Source organism: Colossoma macropomum, unplaced genomic scaffold, assembly GCF_904425465.1.
Source record: "Colossoma macropomum unplaced genomic scaffold, Colossoma_macropomum, whole genome shotgun sequence".
NCBI classification, from domain to species: Eukaryota; Metazoa; Chordata; class Actinopteri; order Characiformes; family Serrasalmidae; genus Colossoma; species Colossoma macropomum.
This window is the reverse complement of record NW_023494788.1, coordinates 27,484,017-27,511,610: the sequence shown is the minus strand read 5'-3', so window position 1 is coordinate 27,511,610 and position 27,594 is coordinate 27,484,017. Positions and strand designations below refer to the sequence as shown.

General features: G+C 39.0%; 1 protein-coding gene across 8 annotated transcripts in view; it reads right to left on the bottom strand.

The window, feature by feature from the left end:
* Positions 1-1,571: 1,571 nt before the first annotated feature.
* The window catches only part of ablim3 (actin binding LIM protein family, member 3), a 95,471-nt gene continuing 69,448 nt past the window's right edge, over positions 1,572-27,594 (bottom strand). For 4 of the 8 annotated variants that reach the window (XM_036568985.1, XM_036568989.1, XM_036568990.1 and 1 more), the window contains 9 exons: positions 21,036-21,170; positions 20,514-20,584; positions 19,006-19,159; positions 9,477-9,506; positions 9,040-9,095; positions 8,876-8,936; positions 8,729-8,736; positions 6,497-6,577; positions 1,572-3,182 (listed from right to left, as the gene is read on the bottom strand). In XM_036568985.1, coding sequence (XP_036424878.1) covers positions 3,069-3,182; positions 6,497-6,577; positions 8,729-8,736; positions 8,876-8,936; positions 9,040-9,095; positions 9,477-9,506; positions 19,006-19,159; positions 20,514-20,584; positions 21,036-21,170 — 710 coding nt within the window. In that variant the 3' untranslated portion in view covers positions 1,572-3,068. Of the gene's footprint in view, positions 3,183-6,496; positions 6,578-8,728; positions 8,737-8,875; positions 8,937-9,039; positions 9,096-9,476; positions 9,507-13,596; positions 13,991-19,005; positions 19,160-20,513; positions 20,585-21,035; positions 21,171-27,594 lie in introns of those variants that run through there. The other 4 variants (XM_036568988.1, XM_036568991.1, XM_036568987.1 and 1 more) reach the window with 3 other exon arrangements.

The window sequence follows — 27,594 nt, the reverse complement described above, 5'->3', positions numbered from 1 at the left end:
TTGTAAAAAAATGATTTTACTGGACAAAAAGAAGCAGAAAATACTTCATAAGAACTACTAACATGTAAAAATGCTTGGATTCCTGGACATTTTGTGGGAACTTTTTTCAGGACAAGCAGCCAAAAACCTGGCCGATTAAGGAAAATCCTAGATGGATGGCATCTCTTAAGTGTTCTCCTGCAGCCACATTGGCCATTTGTGTACATTGTGGTGACCAACAATAAATTGTGTATGACAACAGATATCTGTAACTGTAAACTGAAATAGTTCATCTAGTTGTGTAGACCTCATGAAGAGGTCAGTGAGTGTAAGTACAAAAGAGGTGGGCAATATGGCAGAAAAGATATCATGATGCTTCAAGACATTTTCACATTACATGATACATATCATGATATTTAGCTGCAATTTGATAAGTTGAAACAGAAGAAAAGCTCTAGTAGTGCCACATTTAATAATATCTATCTATCAAAAACTGAGTACAATGATTTTTGTTCAGTGTTTCACTCACTGAGCTACAGTAAATTCACAGGACAAATTATGCTCTCTTTATAATTACACATCGCTGTTGTCAGAAGAAAACCTTGTATCTCCATTTTTGATGTTTTTAAGTTTTTGACATAATTTGAAAATACCTGTTGCTCTCTATGTTGTGTGTAAATTTCATGTTGAATGGACCAAAAGAAATCACACAAAATTGCTTGGAAAAAAATCTGGTTCCATTGCCTTACATTAACAGTAAAGTATGTTTTTTCCTTCTGCTGTAAAGTCATCATTTTGGAGATACAAGGTTTTCTTCCGACAACAGCAACATGCAGTTGTTGTGTTGTGATGAAATTTGTCATGATAATGATAAAATATTGTTGTTGCCCACCCATAAAGTACAATGTTGGTGGTATTAAATAAATTTAAATGGAAATGGGACCCCACCTGCACTGTTTTTCCTGCTTTTAGACACCTGATTCAGTCCAAGAAGAGCTTGTTACTTAACTAATGACAAACCTGAAATGGCAGGAAAATTGAAAGTGCACTGCATGTGTGTCTCCAATACTTCTCCCATAAAGCATTCTTTGAGTGATGCTGTACAAGAACCACTTTTTGGCTCTCATAAGAACCATGTTTGAAAAAGATTTGTGAGGCTGAGGAACCTTTTAAAGGTTTAAAGAACTTTCACATAATCGCTTAGAGAAAATTCACATATTAAGTGTGCAAAAACAATGTGTTTACAAGTAATCACAAGTTTTTTACATGACATTTTTGACATGATTTTCACATGTGAAAATTCATGTAACTTTTTGTAAGGGGTGTCAGGGTTCTGTACCAATTTAAGATCTCTCTTTAGAACCTTTACATTATGATGAGGGCCTTCACACTCACACATCTCTTTTACAGAAATGGTTCTTTTAAGAACCACATACTGAAAGCTTTTTAGGGAACCAAAAGGGCTTCTTTTACGGCATCATACAAAGAACTTGTTTTGGCCTCTTTATTCTTGCCTTTTCTATGTTTAGGTGTTAAACACTGCTCTAGATGTCATATCGTAGTATTAACAGCACACACACATAGAACACTCCTACACAAGAAACAACCTTTTTATTTAAATATAAGATGTACATAGTTTTGCTGAAACTGTACTGACAGATAAATAAAGTTAGCTAGACAGGTAGCTGTACTGTTTAAAAAAAGGGAGAATCAAAAATATGTTCTAACTTCAACCTCCCACCTGACTATGAAGCCGGTAGAACACTTCATAACATTCTAATGGCAAACAGGCAGTAAACACTACACGCAAAGGCGGAACAAAAAAAACAAAAAAACAAAGAGACCTGTTTTACCTGTTTGTTTGTGAGGTCCAAAACTTATATAATTATACACAATGCACATAATTATCCCTTGGCATTAAGGACGTCACTATTAGGTCCTAATTAAGTGCAATAGTGGTCAGTTCTGTTATTTGTTGCAATAGTTTCATGTACACTCTAGTAAAATTACACATCGTAGTGGACGCCTTTCTGATTGTCCGAACAATCAATCCATAAGCACGCTTGCGATATAAACAAAGAGCAAATGTGACATAGCGTATGAGTATTAACTTAATGCCATAAGCCAAAATGGAACAAGTCCAAAACAGGTTGCTGAAGAAAAAATAAAATAATTAAAAATAAAATCAAAGCTCCTTCCCAACAACGATAACTCTAAATACGAGTAAACAGAAGCATTAATATAGCATCTTGGAAAAAAAAATGCACCATGACCCTCTTATATTTCTTCTTTAACACTCCGCATCAGCCGTCAGTGTAGATATTCCTAGATATTTTTCTTCAAGATTGCAAGAAATAATGATAAACTAGCCACTGATGCCTACCTCTACCATCACAAAACTCTATGGATGGTTCAACACATTCTTCAGACTGTGCCTAATAATCCTCTTTTTTTTGTGGAGAAAATTTACATTCAGTACTCACAATAGCAAGAGTGGTGCTCATTCCCTACATTTTGTTTATTCTTTACATCAAACACGACAGTCAAACTTTGGTTTCCATGGTCATGCAAAAGCTTGCATGTTTCCATCAGTCTAACCTATTATTTTGCTTTAGTTCTGCTGTGTGCCACTATTTTAAGCTGAAAAATGGTCCATAAAGAGAAGTAAATGCTAAGAAAAGATATTAATGTGTTTACCCAAGCGATGAACAACAAAACAAAATCTCTGATTAACACTCTACATTCTAGTCACTCTGCTGGTGCAAGTTAACCAAAAATGTAAGGCAAAATCCCAAATCTTCACATGTCCTCATTCTTGCCATTCATAAATAAAAAAAAACAACCTATTAAAGCAACACTTAAAACAAAGAGCCAAATATGACCACAAGTCTTTCTCATTACTCTCTTTTTCTCATTCTTCCTCTCACAGATCCTGGTCCATGTAATACTAAGTATGTGCCTGTCACATGTCCAGTGGCACAGTGCGTCTGTTGTTCAGTTGGGGTATGAATGTGTAGTGAAGAGGCAGTATTTGTTTGGCTGGATTTGGACAGGTGAGTAGCTCTGTCTCTGCATGTAGAGCAGGAACACTAGAACAGCCTGGCTTGCTTCTTCATTTCGTTCCTCTTCCACAGTGCCAGTCGGTCAAACTCGGCCATGGTCATCCCAAATACCTGGTAGAACTCCTCAGGAGAGAGATGCCTCTGGAAAGGACATATGATAAGTGGAGGTATTTAAGCAATGGTTCAGCCAAAATTTACACAATTTTCTTTACCCCAAACGTTGTCAATCAGCCAGGACATGTTTTGGAGTAAAGCTAGCTTCTTTGGTTTTGCACTGGAGCAGCAAGGCTAATGTAGCTAACAGGTAAAGGAAACTTATTTACCACACTGGTAGCATTGTGCAAACTGCCTAAATGCCTAAATCACCACACCCTTACTTCAAACTGTGACAAGTTATTGAGAAATTTCAAATTGTCTTGTTTATGTGGTTCTGACCCTGTATGACATACTGTTATCCATAAAAATGAACAAACGCACCTACAAAATGTAGGTTTCAAGACAGCTGCTAGTACTGTACAAATGTTGTTAGCTATGTGATGTACCTTTGTCCATTTTTTGTAACAAACAGTATGTTATACAGTGACAGAAAGTACATAAACAGTACAGTTTGAGGCAAGTGCGATGACCAAGGTATGCAGTTTGAACAATGCTATGGTGGTTACTTGTACTTGTAATCCACATTAGCCTCACAGCTACAGTGCAAAACTAAAGAAGCAAACAACATACACCAATCATGTTTGACTGATCTACATTTCATAATCTTAGAATTAATCTGACATTTTTGTTTACACTGATTTATGTACATATACACTGCTCAAAAAAATAAAGGGAACACTCAAATAACACATCCTAGATCTGAATGAATGAAATATTCTCATTGAATACTTTGTTCTGTACAAAGTTGAATATGCTGACAACAAAATCACACAAAAATCATCAATGGAAATCAAATTTATTAACCAATGGAGGCCTGGATTTGGAGTCACACACAAAATTAAAGTGGAAAAACACACTACAGGCTGATCCAACTTTGATGTAATGTCCTTAAAACAAGTCAAAATGAGGCTCAGTATTGTGTGTGGCCTCCACGTGCCTGTATGACCTCCCTACAACGCCTGGGCATGCTCCTGATGAGGTGGCGGATGGTCTCCTGAGGGATCTCCTCCCAGACCTGGACTAAAGCATGGATGGAGCGAGACATGATGTCCCAGATGTGCTCCATCGGATTCAGGTCTGGGGAACGGGCGGGCCAGTCCATAGCTTCAATGCCTTCATCTTGCAGGAACTGCTGACACACTCCAGCCACATGAGGTCTAGCATTGTCCTGCATTAGGAGGAACCCAGGGCCAACCGCACCAGCATATGGTCTCACAAGGGGTCTGAGGATCTCATCTCGGTACCTAATGGCAGTCAGGCTACCTCTGGCGAGCACATGGAGGGCTGTGCGGCCCTCCAAAGAAATGCCACCCCACACCATTACTGACCCACTGCCAAACCGGTCATGCTGAAGGATGTTGCAGGCAGCAGATCGCTCTCCACGGCATCTCCAGATTCTGTCACGTCTGTCACATGTGCTCAGTGTAAACCTGCTTTCATCTGTGAAGAGCACAGGGCGCCAGTGGCGAATTTGCCAATCCTGGTGTTCTCTGGCAAATGCCAAGTGTCCTGCACGGTGTTGGGCTGTAAGCACAACCCCCATCTGTGGACGTCGGGCCCTCATACCATCCTCATGGAGTCGGTTTCTAACCGTTTGTGCAGACACATGCACATTTGTGGCCTGCTGGAGATCATTTTGCAGGGCTCTGGCAGTGCTCCTCCTGTTCCTCCTTGCACAAAGGCGGAGGTAGCGGTCCTGCTGCTGGGTTGTTGCCCTTCTACGGCCTCCTCCACGTCTCCTGGTGTACTGGCCTGTCTCCTGGTAGTGCCTCCAGGCTCTGGACACTACGCTGACAGACACAGCAAACCTTCTTGCCACAGCTCGCATTGATGTGCCATCCTGGACGAGCTGCACTACCTGAGCCACTTTTGTGGGTTGTAGAGTCTGTCTCATGCTACCACGAGTGTGAAAGCACCACCAACATTCAAAAGTGACCAAAACATCAGCCAGAAAGCATAGGTACTGAGAAGTGGTCTGTGGTCCCCACCTGCAGAACCACGCCTTTATTGAGTGTGTCTTGCTAATCGCCAATGATTTCCACCTGTTGTCTATTCCATTTGCACAACAGCATGTGAAATTGATTGTCAATCAGTGTTGTTTCCTTAGTGGACAGTTTGATTTCATAGAAGTTTGATTTACTTGGAGTTATATTGTGTTGTTTAAGTGTTCCCTTTATTTTTTTGAGGAGTGTAGTTAATCATTTAGCGCTGATTTTTGTACTTAAGTTGACCTTTTTTGAAAACAAATGTGATACAGTCTGTATTTTTAAAAAATAAAAGGTTCCTTTTTGAAAACCTCATATTAAGTTGCCTTTGAAAGGTTCTGTCTGCAGTCCAGTCAGTATGACTAATGAATGTGAGAAAGCCAAGCAAAATGAATCTTTTACCCATGTCCCCAAGCTCAGCAGTAGGCTTGTTATAGGGCTTAGTAACTTGGTTATGATGATGGCTCACAAGCCACAAAAGTAAAATTAGCTTTTAGACTTTTTGGTAACACTTTACCTGAACGCTGATACGTAACACTGACATAACCACACCATAAACATGTCATGGCAGACGTCATATGCTGTCATGAGATGTCACGGCAGATATTGTACTGTAATATAACAGTGTTATGTGACCATTACTAGTAATAAGATTTTTTGTGTACTCTAGCTAGCTGTCAATGGTAACATGACATTTATATTTCTGAATAAAATCTGTCATTGCAACTCTTGACAGCATATGCCATGTATGATAGTGCTAAAAAGGTAAACAGTGTTTTGCACTGTAACACTGTAACAGAGCTGCATTAAACTGCAACAGCTACCTTTATGTTTACCTACTTTTCATGTATAATAAGTTTTAATGACAATAGAGTATAAATCGTAAACAATGTGGTGAAGTTTGCACTGCAGACTGGATTCATTTGCAGAGAGAGACATATAATTCTAAATATAAAGAGAGCTCTCAGAATTAAATCATTTTATATGTTCAGTCCATTCCAGATGAGGCTATTTCCAAATATCTTAAATGTATCTCAAGGCAATTACTTTACGAAAACTGGTTTCTTTACGAAGGTTTGGTAGTTTCAGTTTGTCAGTTTTCTGAACAATAACAATTACAGTTCTGAAAATTATCTCAAAACTTTTGAAACTAAATTTTGACATTGTACTGTCTTTATTTGCAACAATGCATTTGTTTAAATGTGCATCCAGATTGGACTGGAAAAATTATCTAACTTTGAAAAATGCCCACTGAGCTTCACAAAACGTTGCACAATACTGGATGATATGTTAAGAGATAGTGGGCTGACTTACCTCCAGTCTGGTTCTGTCTACATCCTTTGGTAACCGGTTTCGCCCTCTGGTGGTCACAATCAGAGCCTCATAAGGGTAAACCTGTAGGAAAAGTCAATTAAACAGGTAGTAATGAGCAGTGAATTTATGATAAGGGAAGATCATTATCATGAAATCATTTTCATATAAGTCTTCCCACACACTTACACATGCATTTATATTCACTTTCAGCCAGAGGAAAAAGCTCTGACCACATGGTCAGCCAAGCTGCATTGATAAAGTACATTGCTCAAGGCAAAAAGTGGGTAGATAGAATAAGAAACATGTGCTGATTTATTTCACACCTGTCATCTGAGCCGAGTGCTGGCCTAAAGCATAGTGTTTCTTGCCTGCTGTCAGCACAGGGAATATAACTCTACATCTCTGGTAGAGTTAACTCAGAACCTCTGGCTGTAACTATTGTGCTAAAGACTAAACTGAACGTATGCTCAGTATACAGCAGGGCTGCCATGATTAATAGTTTAAACTTGGTCATAAAAAATGGATTAAATTATTGTTCTTGATCAATCAACAGTGATCAGTTGGCAGAAAAGCTCATATTTTAAATGATCTTACTTACAGCGAGATACAGTGCCTGATAGACACACTCACTTAAATGCCCTTTTTTAGTTTTTATGTAAATGATTTTAAAAGAAATGTCTTAAAGGCCTTCTCGTTAATCTTTTCTTTCCAAAAATCTATTTTAGAATATTTGAAATTTTAGGCATAGTCTATTATTGTTTAGTAAAGCACACTTTTTTTGTTTGGCCTTGTTCGATTAATTGGCAAAATAATTGGTTTATTTGTCTATGACTAGTATTGATAAATTGATTGTGACAGTGCAAATGTACGGTGACTGTCCACGTTTGTGGCACTATGGAAAGCTGGGCACTGTTCTCAGGAAGTAGAACCCTCGCTGGACCCCCTTCTTGCTCTCATGGAAAATAAAGCAAAATCACCTCACAGTCTCTCTGCAAGTCTCTGACACAGTAGCTGTGACAAAGACAGGAAGCTGCCTGAGGCTAGACAGTTACATTCTCGCCTTGAGGTCATATAGACCTCTGCCCCTGCTGTGACCCCCCTGGCAGTCTCCCAGCCCTGGGGAACCGGCCAGGGAAGCTTCCTGTGGCCTTATGACCTGGAAGCACTGATTTCTCCTCTCTCTGGTTTACGTCTCTTCAGTCCAACAGGACGCTGGTTTGACCCCACAGAGTTCGTGTTGAAATACTGTAAATCCTCAGCTGCTGACCAGAGCTTAGGCAGGCTGTGAAGCTTTAATGCAACTTTAGTTGCTTGAAATCTACATGAAACTAAACTGCACTTGAGTTGCGTAGTGTAAAATGTCCTGCAATTCACTTGAAAAAAAAATTCATGAAACAGCCAATTAAAACCATGATAATGTGTCACGTATCAAACGACTTCATTTCAAGCGACTGATTTCACCAGCCCAAGTACAAGAAAGTAAAGCAGAAGATGACTACTGGACGGTTGAAAAGGAGACTCTCCTGATGGACTTTATGAAAGGTTGGTAGTTTTTCATTTCGTCAGTTTCCTGAACAAAACAACAAATCAACATCAACGTTTCTGTAACCAGCTGTGTTAACCAGCCAGTTAACGCTAACGGCTTGCTTTTTATTCCTCTTTAGCTTTTGCTGTTACTGTAATCATCGGAACCAGATCATTAGTGTTTTCCCTTTCTTGACACTTGTTACACAGAACTCAGATTCACCTGGGATCCAAACGCTAAAAGTTATTACAGAAGAGGAGACTGAGATACACTCCTCAATGAACTTTCAGTGCTTTTAGGACAGAATCAAAGAGACATTGATGCAACCATAAAGGCTACTTAGACACTAATTTTCAAAGGCTTAACATACACAGAACAGACAAAAACTTATATATAATAAAGAACCTTAGACAGACTGATGAATGACAAACATAGACATAGAACATATGCACATATGTAATCTTGCAGACTTAATAACCAGAATGATACAGTGCATCAAAAATGAGCTGCTAATTATAAATAACTCGTGGACTAACTCAATGTGTTGCATGCAACTTTGATTGTTTTTGAATTGCTTCATGTGACTGACAAGTTGCACAGAAAATATGGTGCAGGCAACTCACAACATGCATAAAGGTTTCATTGTGTAAAGCCAGCCTTAGCAGGCGAGTGTGTTTCAGGATGGTTTCACGTACAGTCATGCTCACCTTGTATTCTGCAAGAGAAAATAATAAACACAAACACATTTTCGGTAAGTTGCTGTTTATGAGGGCAATAATCCACCCTAACATTACATGAAAATTAGTATAATTTTGCACCACAGCTAATGCCACAACAAAGCTGCTACAACGAACCTCTGATTCCCCAGTTGACTTCATTTCCGCTGTCATACTGAAAGTAGTCTGTATTCTGCTGCTGGAAAACAAACAATTATGGTTAAGTTGACTATGAGTTTTAAATATCATACACACTAAATGGCAGTTGTATTTATTTAACTGTTGTTATGTAAAAGTCTTACCCTATGAATTCCATTCCTGCCATACCCTGGTAAAGAGGCTGATTTAGATATGTAGTCTTAAAATGAACAAGAACATTGCACTGATTAGAGACAAACAATCACATGTCACACAAATCAGCACATTTGTTTCAGTATATCAGCATTTAAACGCAACAAGAGTTGCGGATGGTGTGAACAGTAGAGGGCGCTGGTGACACAGCTAACAACTCACAGCTCTGCCACCAAACATTTAATTGAGCTTGTAGCTCCTACTTTTCCCAAAGAGTGTCTTAATGCCCCCCACTAGTGTAAATCCCCAACTGAATTCTGCATACCACCAGGTGAACAAACATGACCTGCTTTCCTTCTAATGCTATCACTCCCCCACTAAATCACCTCCACTTCTTCACATCTGGCCTCATCTGTTCAACAGAGTGTAGAGACGAGGAGGCACTCACCATTTTCAGCTGGATAGGGTGCCTGGGGAGCTGAAAAAGAAGACAGAAATATGAAAAAGAAGAATCTGATGCTTCAACACAGTGTCTACACCAATATGTAATTCTCTTAATCAGGATCATACCGTATTGGCGCAGACAAAGTGTTTACAGCCAAAAGAAAGTAAGTTGAGACACATTCTGCAAACTGCAAACAGGGTGTAATAAGTAGAGTGCAGCAGGGAGAAAAGACAGCAGGTTATTCATATGGTTTGGCAGATGAAACTGGAGCAAATTTCAGGGCATGTCAGTAGTGTTTTGTCTTTAAAAATGCATCAATGCCTCGATCTGACTGCAATTTGTTGGCTAGAATAAAAATTCTCAAGTTATTTTTATTTTTATAAAATATAAAATATGTATATATATTTATAAAATATTTTTGTCTTTTTTTTTATTATAGTCTGCATGTTCTCCCTGTGTCTGCGTGGGTTTCCTCCAGGTACTCCGGCCTCCTCCCACAGTCCACAGACATGCAGTCAGGCTAATTGGACATGCTAGACTGCCCCTAGGTGTGTGTAAATGTATATGTCTGTCTGCCCAGCGATGGACTGGTGACCTGTCCAGGGTGTGTCCTGCTATGACCCAGAAGGATAAGTGGCTTAGAAGATGTGTGTGTTTTCAATGTCAATTAGGGGTGTAAAAATGCACTGATACATTGTTATGAACATATGATCATTTTCAGACAATTTTCATCATTATTTCAAAAGCATACATTAAAAAGGCACAATGTATTGATATGTATTTTATAATTAGCAGTTCCTTCATTTTATTAATAATTATGAATTACACAAAAATAAATATTAAAAAAATGTACTGAATTATTTCCTAAAAATCATAATCGAATCAATGTGAGATCAGGGATTTATACCTCTAGTGTGACTTTGAGATAAACGTACAGAGTGTAGAATGAAATTTCTCATTTCGTGTCTTAGGTCTATTCTAATAGTGGGTAGTATGGCCAAAAATGTATATCACAGTATAACTAAAATTTCTGACAATTTCATTTTAGATACTTAAGTACACTTATTTTTGTAGGTTAACAGAGGCTTATTATTCACAACATTTAATATGAACAATATTTAACAATGAAGTCAGTTTAAAATATTTTGTATGTGTACGTGTAAGCTGCTAAATGTTTGGTTTATGCCCAAATGTCATTTTTCTATATTTATCCCATAAACTTGTGCCCTCAGACACTGCTGCAGCTTGATGCAAGGATCAGGCCCTTAGACCGAAGGGTAGTCATACACAGCTGAATGAGGAAGGTGGTGCTGCTGGTGGTGTGAGAGAAAACAGAAGTACAGCATGTTGGATAAAGACTAACCGCCTCTTTACATATTTCTCTCTGTTTTAATTCAGCTAAGCGGGCTAACCTTAGTGTGTTTTGCATGCTGTATGTACGCTGCATTATCTGTGCTTGTTTGCGGCATACATGTATAATATATTCTAAGAAGAAAACTTTAAAAGAATTTCAGTAGGTTGCTCACTACTACCCTGTAAATGCTACGTCTGTCTGCAAATTCTGTAGTGTTGTACTAATGAACAAGACTGGGCCCTAACAGCTAAGTGGCAGAAGAGAGAAATTCACAGTCTTACAGAAATGTGTGCAAGCAATCATAGCTGGAAGCAAGCAGCCTACCAGGCCCACAAACACCACACATCAAAGCACTCAATGAGCCTTAAAACTGTCCAACAGGAGAGAAAAAAACACAAATGGAGGGAGAGAAAGGAGAAAAGCAGAGATGCAGGCAAACAAGAGTACAGCATGACTACCACATTATACAATGGAAACGCACAATTACTCAATTACAAATATATAACATAAGAAAAATTCAAGGGGCAAAAAAACTACAGGGAATGGATTTCAGGATTGGGGTTAGGTACGTCAGCCGAGTTAAACAGAGATTATTACATAGTAGTTTGGAAACTGTTTTGTCATTCTGAAGAAAATGAATATAAAACAGAATTAATAAATGACTACGGGATCTCATAAAAATGCAGCTTCAAAGGAAATCTGATGTATTAAATGATGCCTTTCTGTCCCCCCCCAACTTAATCTCATTCATTAATAAAATAGGCCTGGCTTTGATCTCCAGATGGCACTTAAAACTGATTCATTTTCTGATTAGTAAGTCTTCAGCTCTTTTTTTTTTCAAATTAAGAAAAAACATAACCACTCCTTTAGCATCTCCTCCTCCTTCTCCTGGCTATGAGAAAACGTAAATGAGATTCCTCTTCTTCTGTACAAAACTAGACGCTCATATTCTCAAGCACATGCCTTTTTTGGTAGTTGCTTGTGTAGCTGTAGTTTTGCCAATGACAATCTCTAGCACAGTGTTTCTCAACCTGGTCCTGAAGGCCCACATTTTGTGCTTTTTCTGCTTTAACACACCCACTTTTAACTCATTAATGGGCTGTTAACGAGCTGATTAGTTGGATCAGGTGTGTTGGGAGAAGGGAAAACACTAAAAAGTGCAGGGCAGTGGGCCTCAAGGACCAGAATTAAGAAACACTGCTCAAGGACATGTTGGTGCTGCCAGTTTATTACGTACATCTACCTAGTAGCTACAATCATATGCACAATTTTAAATGCCCCTGGTTCGCTTTTTTCTACATAAAATAAGTTAACACATCCTCTACAGAGAACAAACTTAAATTTCTGCAATTGTAAGTGCACTATGTAGCCACACAATTGCTGTGACTGTAGCTCAACTGCTGCTCCACAATCAGCCACCTTCTTCTCTGTCCATCAGTGGAAAGAGATCATCACAGAACTACTGCTGACCAGGTATAATGTGGATGGTGGACCATTCTGAGCATGGAAGTGTATGTGAGTGCTGGTAGGAGTGTATCAGGCACAGTGGCACTGCTGACGATGAAGAGCATTCAATTCCAGGCCTTCTATCCACGTTGTGGTCCAGCATTTTGTAATTACTGGTAGGTGCAAAATGTGGCCAATCAGCTGCATCAACAGTTAACTACAAGCATTCACAAAATCCAAGAATAGAAATTTGATTCAAGATGTAAAATGAAATAAACCTAGACTACAGGATGACTGATGAAAGCGTGTATGTAAAAAATAAGTGTCTATTCTCTAACTCACAAGTTCTCAATCCTATTCCTGAAGTACCTGCTACCCTGCACATTTGTGTGTGTGCTGGAAAAAGAAAAACACCAAAATATGCAGGGCAGGGGGTGCTCAAGGACCAGGTTTGGGAACTGCTGCTCTAACTGTACACCTACAAGGTGGAGCAACAAGGTATATGTGTCTAAAGTAGTGAGTAAAAACTCCAGTTAACACTTCTGTGCCTGATCACTTGTAGCAGTGTGCCCACTAAATGCCACTACCATGGTGGTATTATTGCAGGACAGAGAATGCTCCACAAACCAAACATTTGATCAGCAGTGGTTCTGCGGTGGCTGCTTTCCATTAATGGATGAGATTGAGAGGGGTGGACAAATTGTACAGCAACAGATGAACTACGTTCAGTACATGTGTCCAACCTTCATTTATTTAATTTCCAGTCAAAACAGCCAAGTACAAGTTATTAATTTTTCAGGAGACCTTTCTGAGGAGATATAGATATAATATAAACAACTTGCATAGGATTTTCAAAGGAAAATAACTGAAAAAACAGGAATTTCTAAAAATTGACAATGATTAAAAGAGCAAAGAGAAAATAAGACTGCTGATAACCATGCATGACCTGGTAGACCACCAACACTTTCACTATTGGATAAACAGTACATTTGTATAACAGATGAGAAAAAATCAAGCTCCACTCTTGCATCAGGTGTAAAAATAATCTACAGGTGGGTCTGTCCATCCCTCCACTGTGAGAAGACAACTCAATGCTATGAAAGGATGTGTAGCTCCCAGGAAGCCTTTACTCAGAATAGAAAATTTGTAAATCAAACAAAGAAGCTGCTGGTGTTCTGAATGATGGACTGACCACCACAGAGCCCAGAGCTCAACATCACTGAGTGTGATTGGGATTATTTGGATTGTGAGAAGCAGAAACTAGACACATTTTGTGTAATTTTCTGTTAAATATATATTTTTCATAGTGTTGCTGAAAAACAAATAAAAAGCCATTTTAATAGGAAATTAAATAAATGAAGGTGGTCTCTGAAATTTGCAGAGTACTGTAGAAGCATCTGTTAAAATGTCCAATAAATCTAAGCACAAGGTAGGTGTACTTAATAAACGTCATTCACCTGTCCCTCACACTCACTGTACCACCCTCACTCTGTGCTTTATGCTTCCTATCTGCATGAGTCAATAACACGCTTCATGAGACCCCCTCTGTTTTCCACTCCACATATCCAGACCTTTGATTTGCTGTGATAAGTGAAAAAAAGCTTTCCTCCTCTTACTACTCATGAATAAAAGAGGACAGGGACACTGGGTGGCTGTTCCACGCATCGGGAGGCACAGTGGTGGAGAGGAGGGAAACATGGCGAGAGCAGCAGTGATGCTGGAGGAAGGGAGGACAACAGAGAAAGAAACAGGGAGAGAGAGAGAGAGTGTGAGAGAGAAGAACGGAGAGCGGGAAAAATTCCAGCTGCTTTGTGCATCTCCCCATGAGAGACACCGAAATAGAAATGAGGAGAGCAGCCCGCACACACGTGCAAGGAGAAAGAGCGAGAGTAAAACTGCAGAGAACATCAGAGTTACAGTAAGCGAAATGAAACATATACAGTCAAACATAAGCCAAAAAATATTAGGGGAAAACGTAAATTCGTCTATAAATGGGTCAGAGCCCATCACAGAATTAGCTGCTGTACTAGAAAGAAAATCACAGTCAAAACTACTACTATCTCACTATCTCTCTCTGTCTCCCCTAGGATAAATTGTAGAAAATACCTAACTGCGATTTTTCTTCCTAATACTGTGATTGCGATTTGAATTGCAATTATTTTCTACAAATTAAGTTCAAGGCCTGTTTTTTGGACAAGAACACCAGCAAACCCACTAACCTGATGTTTGAATGCTGTATGTAGTGCTCCAGACTGCCAGTTAGTTGTGGTTGGGATGTCATAACACATGGGCCTTTGGTTACTTCTTACTGGTCAGAAAGGCGGTTTATGAGCTATTGGGTTAAACTTCCCCACTTTGTAAGACACCATCATGGATAATGTAGGCTATTATAAAAATCACAGCTCTTGTGATTTGAAAACTGTACTCTTTCAAATTGCAATGCTGATATAAAAACAATCAATCTTTCAGCCCTACTCTCCTCCATTTTTCCTCACAGGGAAGGGGGCTGGTAATAAACATCAGCACAAAGCAAAAAATGCACAATTTCTGCTCTGCTGCCTCAGGTATGGAAAGGTCATTCACTGTATGTGTGTGAGGGAGAAAGTGTGCAGTGAGAGAGAGATAGAGATAGACAAAGTGAATGGGAGAGATATGTGTACACTGAAGTACCGCCGTTTAAGTCTATGTGAACACTGGCTTGTAGAAGAGCCAGTGAGTTTACTCTGTTTACTTGCCTCAAAATCAGTAACTCTGTTGACGTCATCCTGCAGTTTACTGTAAAGTATGCTGAGGCTTCACTGAGCTTAATGAGTTGGCTCAGAGCCATGCCTCCATCGACAGCAGCACCTTCAACTGCATTCTGACTGTGAGTGAAACAGCAGCTATGCTACAATCATCAGTATAGCTGAACTACACTCTGAATCGCCCACACGCTAAGGTAAAACCACACTGCACCTGTTATCTTCTTGCTGCTTTTCCCCTGAGTGTGCCAGTTGGGGGGACAAAACTTTGAAGGGGGGTGGTGGGAGGGGGGATTTTCCACAACAGAAAATCAGCTCCATGGCTCCGACTCGCAAACATCATGAAATAAGGGTGGCATGGCAATCTGTTAGCAAGCCAGCATCTTTTTGTTGCTGTCATAAGAAAACCAGATAACTCTAACAAATTTGAAAATGCTGAAAAAACCTAACGAAAAAGTCCAAAGTTAATCCCTTAAACTCTAGGCTTATTATTCAGTTATTAAGGCTTTCAAAGCAATAAGCCACAAGACGCTGTGTTACGGTGAGTTTACCATGGTTAAAGGGTGTTGTTAACCACAGTGTGAAGCAGAGTGCCTAAAACCCTCCTCACAATGCTACAATCACTGTAATTCATGCCTTTGAGTGGCTTTATGCTTTTATAAAATGGCTAGAAAATACAATATCAGAAAATACCCCAATATTAATTAATTAACTAATTAACTAACTAAATAACTAATTTCATTTGCTAAAAGCAGGCTTTAGTTGCCAAGAGTCAAACATTCCATAATCAGTACAATGTTTAACATCTTGGCATAATAATATAGAATTTGTGTAGCCCTATGAGTATATGGTCTTTTAAAATGGCTTCAAACACAGTTCAGAGTATATATTATATATTCACTACGCACATTGTGTAGGGCCCTGCAAATTATGCAAGGGTGCCACCTCCTCATCATGACAAAGCTGCTTTTTATTTACAACTTCGATTAGAGGATGAAGCAGAACTATCCATCTGGTCAGAAACACCATGAGATTGAAGGAGGGAGGATTGTCACACGTGTGACTATGTGGAAACTGCAAATGGTTTACATGGCTCATGGGTCAGGTAAGAGGGCCCCTGTGCAGAATTTTGCTTAAAGCCAAAGGTCAGGACCGGCTCTGCAACCAACTGAAGGGGAATTCCATTAATCCTTCAGCAGTTCTGCATAATCAAATGTTTAGGATATAAACAAAGTCATTCAGAGTGGTTTGATGTGAATTGCTCTGTTCTAGAGAAACTTGCCGAGTCAGTTAGCAGTAGTGGTGATAGGAACCAGATATCTGAAGAGCCAAATGCCTCTAAAAGCTAACTCAAAGAAAGCCATCTCATATAAAATGGTTATGAATACACTGCCCGATGCTTAAGACATTGTTTTATGATAGTATTGAGAAGATTTTGGCCTTTAAAATCTATTAATGGCAGAGAGGTATATGCAAGGCGTTTTAAGGCAAAATAGTCTCTAAAGAAAACTTATTCTGTATTAAACTTCAAGGACACAAGTTTCACTGATGGTTTTGGATAGTACATAAAATGGATATATTTATGCTGATTTATGTTGTGGACATTGTCATTTCTGGTTCCTATCACCACCACTGTAAAGAAGTTTCTCTACAATTTCACATCAAACTCCTCTATATAACTATGTTTACATTTTTTTGGTAAATTATTACTGAATTAAGCAGAAATTGCTTTGTGGTGTTGGTATTCCCTACTGTTAAGTACACATACTGTACTTAACTGCCAGTAACAACTATGCCCCTACAACACTACTGTGACACTAGTACGTGAGTAAAGTGTGGAGCTGTTAGAGTTTAAAGTCTGTGTGAAGAAAATTAAAAAATTTGTTTCTAAACACTTTATACATGTTAAAAAATATTTGCTGAAAACACGTGAGAAGACTGTGAACTATGTAGTACTGAATTGTGGAGTTAGACTAGACCATTTTTTTATCATTTTTGTGTTTTTAGGCAGGTCTGAAATCATGGCTTGATGATCCTCTGGAGCCACACTTACACTGTGTGCACAATTATTAGGCTAGTGAGACTTTGACCATTTTTTTGTGCATATTTTCCAACTCCAAGCTGTATAAACTTGAATGCTTATTGGATTTAAGCATCAAGTATCAGGTGATGTGTATTTGTGTAATGAGGGAGGGTGTGGCCTAAGGAGATCAACACCCTATATCAAGGTGTGCACAATTATTAGGCAGCTTCTTTTCCTCAGATATTGGGGCGTGATCACAGAACCCTCAAACGTTTTGTTGCAAATAGTGGTGCAAGGAGAAAGAGCGAGAGTCACAAGAAATGTGTTGAGAAAAAAAGACGCAAATTAACTGCCAAAGACTTGAGAAGAATCAAACGTGAAGCGTCCATGAACCTATTATCCTCCAGTGCTGTCATATTCCAGAACTTCAACCTACCTGGAGTGCCCAGAAGTACGGGGTGTTCAGTGCTCAGAGACAATGGCCAAGGTAAGGAAGGCCACCACTAAACAAGATACATAAGTTGAAACGTCAAGACTGGGCCAAGAAATATCTGAAGACAGATTTTTCAAAGGTTTTATGGACTGATGAGATGAGAGTGACTCTTGATGGACCAGATCGATGGGCCCATGGCTGGATTAGTAATGGGCACAGAGCTCCACAGACACCAGTGGAGGTGGGGTACTGCTATGGGCTGGTATTATTATAGATGAGCTTTTTGGGTTAAATATGGACTCAAAATCAACTCCCAAACCTACTACCAGTCTTTAGAAGACACTTTCATCAAGGAGTGGTACAGGAAAAAGTCTGCATCTTTCAAGTATACCATAATTTTTATTTAGGACAAAGCTCCATCGCATGCATCGAAGTACTCCACTGTGTGGCAAGGTAAAGGCCTTAACCTCTCTGAACGGTGTCTGGGAGGCTGAGGTTGCTGCTGCACAGAAAGTTGATCAACAGATTAAGAAACTGACAGACTCTATGAATGGAAGGCTTAAGACTGCTATTGAAAAGAAGGGTGGCTATATTGGTCATTTTTTTTTTTTGAATTGTCAGAAATGTTTATTTGTAAATTTTGAGTTGTTTGTTTATTATTCTCACTTTAACAGATGAAAATAAACAAGTGAGATGTGAGAAAAACAAGTGAGGAAGATTTTTAATTTTTCATTTAGTTGCATAATAATTCTGAACACGAATAGTTGCTCAATAATTATGCACACATAGATGTTCTCCTAAGAAAGCCAAAACCTCACTTTTACTTTCTTAAATATTCTGGTTTGAGGTTTATTAACATTTTGGATTGACCGAGAGCACTGTAGTTGTTCAATAAAAAAATTAATCCTCAAAAATACAACTTGCCTAAGAATTATGCACACAGTGTAGCATGACCCCTTCCCTAACACTATGACTTTATAAAAATTACTGTGCTAGCTTCGCTAACTTTGGCACTAAAGGCACTATCAGCCAGCCAGCCTACTCTAGCCCCTTAAAGCTGTTTGAGCTAGGCCAGTGCCCAGCGGCTACACTTCACACGGCTCTCGTTACGGCTCACTGGCCCTTGGTTCAGCACCTTCAGCTGACACACCCCAGTGTTTCAGAGCACAGAATACTACTTATTTTGTCATGATTTTGAAATGTAATTTATTTATACTTGGCTATTTTTTCAGTCATTCAAATCTGGCTGGGTGGTTAATAAGTTTTCTGTGGTGTGACAAACTCAGAACACTCATATTTATTACTGCTTTATATGGACTTAATATGGACCTATTAGGTCACCATTTCAGAGATATGAGGTTTTCTCACGACAAGGATGTTTTGCACTCGATTTTGGCAGAATGAGGTGTGTTTGGTAAGGGTAATAACAGCAGCCTATGTCATGCCCCTGTCCATGTTTATGCAGGCCCTGATGACACAAATGACACCGCAAAGCACAGCGGTCCTGCCTCCCTCCCCTGTGGCGCAGCACTCACAGCCGTTGATGGTGTTGTTGTAGCTCATGCTGTGCAGCGTCTCCTTGCTGCCGCTGCGGGAGTTCCGTGCGCTGCCCCAGGGGTCGTTGTCATAGGAACCGGAGCGGGCTTTCATCTCCTCCTTCAGGATCATCCTGCCGATCCCACCCTGAATCTGAGGGTGAGAGAGAGAAAGAGTGTGTGAGAGAAAGAGAGAGAGAGAGTTGGTCTGTGTGTGGATAAGTAGAGTTAGTAGAGAGACAGAAAGTGAGGCAGAATGCCTTCAGTACACACGATGATAAGATCAATCAGAGACTGACTGTCACTACACTGGATTTAAAATCTTTATTTTGCTCATGTCAGAGCTAACATGAATACGTGTAAATATTGTCCATTTTATCAGCTCCACTTCACATATAGGTGCACTTTGTAGTTCTACAATTTTAGACTGTAGTCCATCTGTTTCTCTGTGTACTTTGTTAGTCCCTTTACCCTGTTCTTCAATGGTCAGGACCCCCAAGGGACCTCCACAGAGCAGGTATTAATTGGGTAGTGGATCATTCTCAGCACTGCAGTGACACTGACGTAGTAGAGGTGTGTTAGTGTGTGTTGCGCTGGTGGATCGGACACAGCAGCGCTGCTGGAGTTTTTAAACACTGTGTCCACTTACTGTCCACTCCATTAGACACACCTAACTTGTTGGTCCACCTTGTAGATATAAAGCCAGAGACAACAGCTCATCTATTGCTGCACAGTTTGCGTTAGTCATCATGTAGTACTTCATCAGTGGCATTAGCTGACACTAACATGGCACCACCATTTTAGATGTTAGTGATAAAATGTATAATGAGTGTAGTTTTAATGAAGGTGGTTTTAATGTTATGGCTGACAGATGTCTGTGTATATATATATATATATATATATATATATATATATATATATATATATATATATATATATGTGTGTGTGTGTGTGTGTGTGTGTGTCTATGTGTTTGTGTATAAATATATATACTTTATATATAAACTTTACTCATAACTCCTAAAGTCTATCAAATAAAGAAGCTGTTAGTTTTCTAACAACTATGGACTGGCCTATGGACAGAGCCTAGACCTCAACCTTTTTGAATGTGTTTGGGGATTCTAGCAGTATCTAAGTTTAGGACTGTCTTTCCCTCTAACCTATTGGTAGCTAGCAAAGATTCTTTCTCTGGATAGACAAAGCACTTTTTGTAAGTCGCTCTGGATAAGAGCGTCTGCTAAATGATGTAAATGTAAATGTAAATGTAATACTTGGATTGTGAGTGGCAGATTTCGTTGAAAACTTAAAAAGTCTCCTGAAAAGAACAGAAGCTGTAATAAATGTAAGTATGAACACACTCAATACAAAAAATATATATATATTTAGATGCTGAGGCTTTTACATAATTTTCTTTTAAATATCCTTTTTCCAGGCACTAAAATTAGCAACTTGCACTTGTAATACAAAGGCTGTTCTGAAGAGAGTGAAAAAGAGATCTAGTGGCATACTCTTTGAAGGCCATAATTCCAACCATCTTCCTCTCCTCCTGATGAGAATCTTCTCCGGGGAACCCGTAAAGCTGTGGAGGGAAGACAGAGAGATAGAGAGAGAAATAGAGAAGACTAGATGAATGATGCAAGAAGCATCAAACAGAATCGCTTTAGGTGACAAAGAAAAGCACAGTGTGTTTAGACACCTTTACAGAAGACGAAACAAGCAACCATCTATTAAAGTTTAAATCAGTGTCCTCATCTCTCATACATCACTTCAGGGTCATTGATATCTAAACAAACATACCGTGAAGCATAAAAAATCAATTTGAGCATCACTATCACAGTATTATTTAAGATCCTTTGAGGTTTTGTTCAGCACAGCTGGACAAGATCAAAGTGATCTGATGCTGAGCAACACGGTATAGTTACCACAATTACCATTCATATCTGCGCAGCCTTTTCCACATTTACACAAAATGGATTTGAGTAAATGGAATGCAGTGTTTGTATTACACCAGCCAAGCATTTGTCACCTACATTTAGGAGAGCTGGTGTACTGGTAGTATTCAGATTGTGAGTGCTGGTAGTGCTCAGGTGAATAGGCTGTTGAGAACTTGGAGGATTGGAGGAGATCTTCACTCGTCTTGCTTTTGGTGGCTGTGTTGTGATTGTCTGCACGAAGAGAGGAGGGAAGGGGAACACATTATGGTTGAGAAAAAGCACCAGGACAACCTTAAAGGATTACCCCAGCATTGTGGTCAATAAACACAGACAGTAATTTTGATTAAAGACTGAAGATTTAAAATTCACTTTGTCATCCATCTAAAGGATGGATAATCCCCTTTTGGTACAAAAGAACTCTTAAAAAAGGTTTTCTTAATTATGGGAGCTCATCTGTCCTGAAGGGAGTAACTTTAAGGAAGATTCATGGGAATGGGATGGCCCTTTCAAAACCTTATAAGCAACTCCTAGAACAGAAAACCCATAGACTGACAATGCACTTATAATGGAAGTCAATGGGCAGCTGCTACAGATGTAGCACTCCAGTAATTAGGCTGAAAAAATGTGCAGGGCTGCCCAAACTGTGACCCATGGACTAAAGATGGCTTGTGACAACATCTGAGCCGGCCCACTACAAATTTTTTACACTATAACATGTTTTTACACTATATATTACTTGTTCAATTCTTATTTTCCTTTTAATGATCTACTCTTTAATATTTCAGTAACAAAACATAGTGAAAAATAGTGTAATACATTTTTTCTAAAACCTGCCTTGTTTATTTGTACAGTATGGTGTAAAAGTCAAAGATCATCCTTCATCTCTTTAATTACCAGTCAAAATGGCCATTAAGTACGAGTTATTCATTTATTAAATATATTTATTAATTTAATATAATTCAATCAAGGTATTTTTGAAGAGAGTAGACAGATTAGCGAAATTAGATAATCAACTTGCTTTTGTCTTTGATAGATAAGATCAAATCAAGCTCTTGCTTCAGATCTGAAAAGTGTTTCTGTCCATCCTTCCACTGTGAGAAGACAGCTCAACACTATGGGTCTGAAAGGATAACTGAAAACTGAACAAAGGCAAATAAGGACAAAAAAGAGTTTGCAAATTCAGCAGAGAAGCTGCTAGTGTTCTTAAAATGATGGACTGGTCAGCTCAGGGTCCATACCTCAACATTATTGAATGTGTTTAGGATTACTTGGATAGTGAGAGGCAGAAAATGCAACCAACTTCTAAGACTGAACTTTGGAGATTTTTCTTTCAGTTGTTGATGCTTCTGTGTAACTTTCTGTTAAATACATATTTTCTGTCTTTCATAATGCTGGAAAATAAATAACTTGTACCTAATGACCATTTTGACAAGAAATTAAATAAACGAAAGGGTGGTCTCTGACTTTTGCACAGTACTTTACAGTGTTTTGTCTTCTTGGCCCTCAACCCACCACAAACATTTCACTTTGGGCCCCCGAAGACCAAAAGTTTGGGCACCCGTGCGCTACTGCATTCCTTTAAAGGAAATTTAATCTCTATTAAGCTCATGGGTGGATACTGAATGTGTTTTTCTGTTCTTTTGCTAAGTGCAGGGACACGTGCCAGACTTACTGTCTGTGGTAATCAACACAATCCAGATGTGTTAGCGATTTGGCTGAAAAATGCTGGAGCATTCCTTCAAGGTTGCCCTTCCCTATCTGCAGAACAGGCTGTTCTTGAACCTCACAGATAAGAGTACACGCAGACAGATGGACAGGCGGTACACCATGGTCACTACAACTAATGGCCTCATACACTCTGGAGCGATGGCTCAAAGCAAAATTTCAACTGACTCACTACTCATAAATCATAAAGCAGTGCATTTAGCAAAATTAACCACAGTTCAAGCTGTTCTTGAAGAATGCAACAGATCATCCAGCATGAGTTCTGCACATGGTCAGATAATGAACATAAAAACACAGTGAACTGCTTTTTAAGCTTTATTCCAAAACTAATTACAAATCCACTGAACTACCATCAGCGTGAAGCAGCCCACTGACAGCCAAACACTACAATTACAACAGCAAACCTCACAGCACACTGACAATAGCCCCTAACAGAAAAGGCATCATAGGCATCATAGGGATGAGTGGAAAGGCAGGATGATGGACAGACATATGCACACACAGAGACAGGGACAGAGCGACAAATGTGCAAGGTTGTAGGGAGAAGGAAATACTTACAGAGTGGGTGGTTGGTCAGGGAAAGTACAGCAGAAGTGTGGTGGGAATTGAATTAATGTGATACGAAACAGTGCAAGGGGCAAAAAAGAAAAGAGTGGAATTATTTGCATCCCAAAAGGAGCAGCCGGAGAGATTTAAGTTTGGTACCCACATGGAGGAGAATCAGATGAGCTGAAAGCAGCATGATCTCTGCATATAAAGCATAGCAAACACACTCACTGCATCACAAGATCTTTCAATTATACATGCCACTCCTCCATATGAGTAGCAAAAAAAAAAAATCCTTGTGAAGAATTCATTACAGGCTTGTGATATGTGAATGAACTCATCCCTATGCTATTCTGTCCACTTGTTATCATTCATCCTTTTTAAAAGTCAGGACAGGTCATCATGAATGTCCAGATGTTTTGGTTTTTGGATCTTTCAATAAAATATTAGTTGTTTTTGTTCTGGTTGTTTGACATAATGAAGTTATGAAATAACTAAAGTTTGGGAGTGGGACCACATCTGACATCCTCATTCCTATCTAACTTCCTCTAAATTTCAATATCTACCTTCCTTGACCATTCCTGTGACAAAGTTTTCACAACCCACCAGTAATCTACAATATTCCTTAAATATGGCAGATTGCTTGGTTCAGAGTAGAGTTTTTTTGTTGTTGTTCTTACTCCAAAAAACCCTTTGAATGCATTTTATATGTTTTGGTATTCCAATCCTGAAGGTTTTTAGTGTGATCATTTTATTAACTATGTAACAGCATGCATGAACATTGCTACGGGAAGCTAGCTAGACAGATTTGTCACATTTGATTATTTATTTACATGTTGTACAATATAACGTGGCAAAACTGAGGGACAGACAGCTGTGCATGCACATTAAAGCACAAATACAACATTACAGCACTGTAAAAACTGAAATTACTGGTGCCAATAAATTTAGTTTTATAATAAAATTTCAATTTAAAAAATAAAGGAGAAGCCCCCCCAGAACTCCAGCTTAGGTTTTCTCCCTCTCCTGTAGTCATACAGTATCTTCTCATCTTAAAACCATATGTTGAAAGTATAATTCAAACTTGCAAACTGAAGATTTGTTGCCATTAACTGCAGGCGTACTTTATATTGAGGTAACAAATTTTATATATGCTGACTTTTATATATCTGACTGATTGGAAATGTGTGGCATAATTATGTTTATCTGATTAATGTTTTTGAGTGCAAGATTCCCAAGGTTAAGATTAAAATTACATCCAGGTAGCAGCTGGTGCGTTGTTTCTTGGAATGACAGATATAGACTGGTGCGTGTCAGCAGAAGGCATACTGTCATAGGAGCCACATTACCACAACAAAAACCTCTCTGTCCTCACTGCAACGTCTACAGAAGCCGTCATGCCGCAAAGAGAGTGTGAGCCTTTTGACTCAAGTCAAATACAATCTCAACTGACCTGTGATAAAACTCAGGTCAAATGCAATCTCAGCTGGCCTGTGATAAGGTCTTCCCCACGCAGTGTGCTGTATAGGCACTGAGAACAATACATCACTTTCTTGCTAGAAAAGTATATGCTATACTATGCATGATATGTAAAGCAGAAAGAGGGATTCTGAACTCTGCGCTCCATTCTTAAACTAACAGGAAGCACACTCTGAAATCTGATGCCTTTCTGGTGTTATACTGTATAAATATTTCTGTACTTCTTGCTGTTCAGATTTCACAAGCCTGTAACGCACACATACAGCACTGTGCAATAGTCAGAGAACAGTCATAGTTATTAATTTTCCAGCATCAGGAAAAAAGCAAAAAACACATATTTAACAGAAAATAACATGGAAGCCTCAACAACTAAAGATATTATTTTTTCAGTATTTGGTGTCAACCTTAGTCGTCTGGCTTCCGTTCTTTTCTGGGACTTGATTTTAGTTTTTCAAAGAAATCTGCAGGAATAATTTTCCATGCTTCCATGTAAAGACCTCCAGTCTAAGTTCAGTCTTGGAAATCGGTTGCATTTTGTTTACCGCACTCCATGTCTCAGATGTCCAGTTGTGGTGGTCTACAGAAAAATTTGATCTTATTTTCACAGTTACAGTTTCTTGATGGCTACACATACTTTCAGACTCATAGCACTGTCTTCTCACAGTGGAAGGATGGACAGAAACATCGGTGGATTTTTTCAGATCTGAAGCAAGAGTGGAGCTTGATTTTCTTGTATCTCTCAAAGATGAACACTTTATCTGATCTTGGCAGTTTTGATGGTCTAGCAGGTCTTGCTCGGTTGTCAGGAAGCCCATTTTCTCCAGTTGTTTTCATAAAATTGTTCAACCTCCAGTTCTGCAAACTTTTTTCATATGCAAGTGGTTTATCTTATATCTAATCTCCTCAGAAATGCCTCCTAAAACTGAACATTTGTATTGGAAATTGAATTAATAAAGGGAGGTCTCTGACCTTTGCACAGTACTGTTTATTGTAAAATACAAGAAAAAAAATAAAGGGAAAATCTACTACACAAACACACACACAAAGATACACACATATTCTTCACTCTGGCATGCACTTAGGAGGGAAAGATGCACTATTACTGCTATTGAAAGGAAATGTGTTCAAATTCATGACTCTTCGAGAGGGCCCTAATTAATGCCACTCAGGCTGAAAACTGTCTGACATTTATCTTCCACAGAAATATTCATGCAGCTCACATATCCCTACTAGATAAACCACATTATTTATTAAAGTAGGCTACTTAAACTGCCTAAGCTGAAAATAAATAGCTTGTCCACTAAGCTCAGACAGTTTTAAGTGTAAAAACCTCACGGCAACCAAGACTGAAGAAGGAGTAGGCCATGTTGCACAGGATAGTGTTTAATTAGCTTTGTGCAGGGGGCTTTGTAGCATGTAACATGGACACTTCCCAGTCGATGAAAGTCAGGGAGAGGCATGGCCGCCAAACATCGGCTTTCATCACGCTTCGACGAGCCTCATTCTTTTTTCATCCCCCTCCTGAGTGAAAGGGGCAGGGGGCTGCCTCCTCTTGTCATGCAAACAGTAGAGACATGGAATGAGGGCCACATTCTTATACATAGGCAAGTGGAGCTGACTTTCAATCAGTGTAGTCAAGTTGCTATATTCTTCCAATTTTATAACTGACAGGACAGCTCATTTCTACTCTGCAGTAGTGATGGCACAATACTACTTTTACTTTCTGATGCTCAAGGTTTCAGTCTCAGTAAACCTAGGGCTCAATACGAACACCATACCAGTTCTTCCTTCAAGACTGAGCTTTTAAAAAGAGCTGTCTTAGTAGAAGCACCTCACTTGAGATGGCCAGTTCACTCTGAAAGTGCCATACTTAAACTGTTCACACACTCGCTCTTTTACCCTACAGTAAGAAACAGATGACAGAATGACTTATACACAGCTTTTTTCAGTCAAACTGAAAAAAAAACATAAAACAAAAACAAACAAAAAATGAGCAAAATGTCGATTCTAAAATATTTAAAATAAAAGAACTGTAATTCTAGTAGGAATGAGACATAGTTATCTAATATTCAAATTGTCATGAAAGTTTAAAACTCTGACCGTAAATTAGGTTTTTGATATGCAAAAACAGGCTCTCTATACCACGCTGCCATAGCGTCACGCCGTGCAGCAGATAAAAGTACAGTTATGGCACATAGGAAGCATCGCAGAAAAGCACAAGAGGCGCAAGAAGCTCAAGCTCATTTTACGCTCTATTCAAACAGATTTAACAGGATAAAACTATCAACATCATTTTGTACGTTTAACTCTCAGCTAACTACCTCTTGATGAACGCATGTTTTCAAACTAAAAGGTTATAGTTTCGACTAAAAGGTTTCCAACTGTAAGTTAAGACGTGACTTTATTTATCTGGCATTAAAACAGACCATTATCATGTGTCTATGTATCTTAAAGACTTCAGATTGGCTGTCTTTATTGGTGTAAGTTTTTAGCTAAATAGCACCTACTATGGAATTGTAGTCTGGGTTTAATATAGTAATATTATATAACAACAGTAAGATGCTGAGTGCCATCTCAACTTTGCAGTAAAAGCTCATTCAATCATTACTGCCCTACTGATTACACGTACCAAGTTCATTGCCCAGAGATTTTGTGCAACGTTTTGGAGAACTATACAGTTTATTGTTGTCAAATCACGTAAACTCTTAATGTAATTAATATGCCCTTACAGCAATAGACTCCACCTATTAGCATCATGCACACTGCATGCTTAAGTCATCATATTCTTGCCTTAAACTGCATGAAGGTGTTAGATAATCTCAAATAGACTTGCTTCCGACAGAGTATGACATACACTTATAAAAATGGACACAAGTACAAACAAAATTCTGCATGGCTGCTGCTG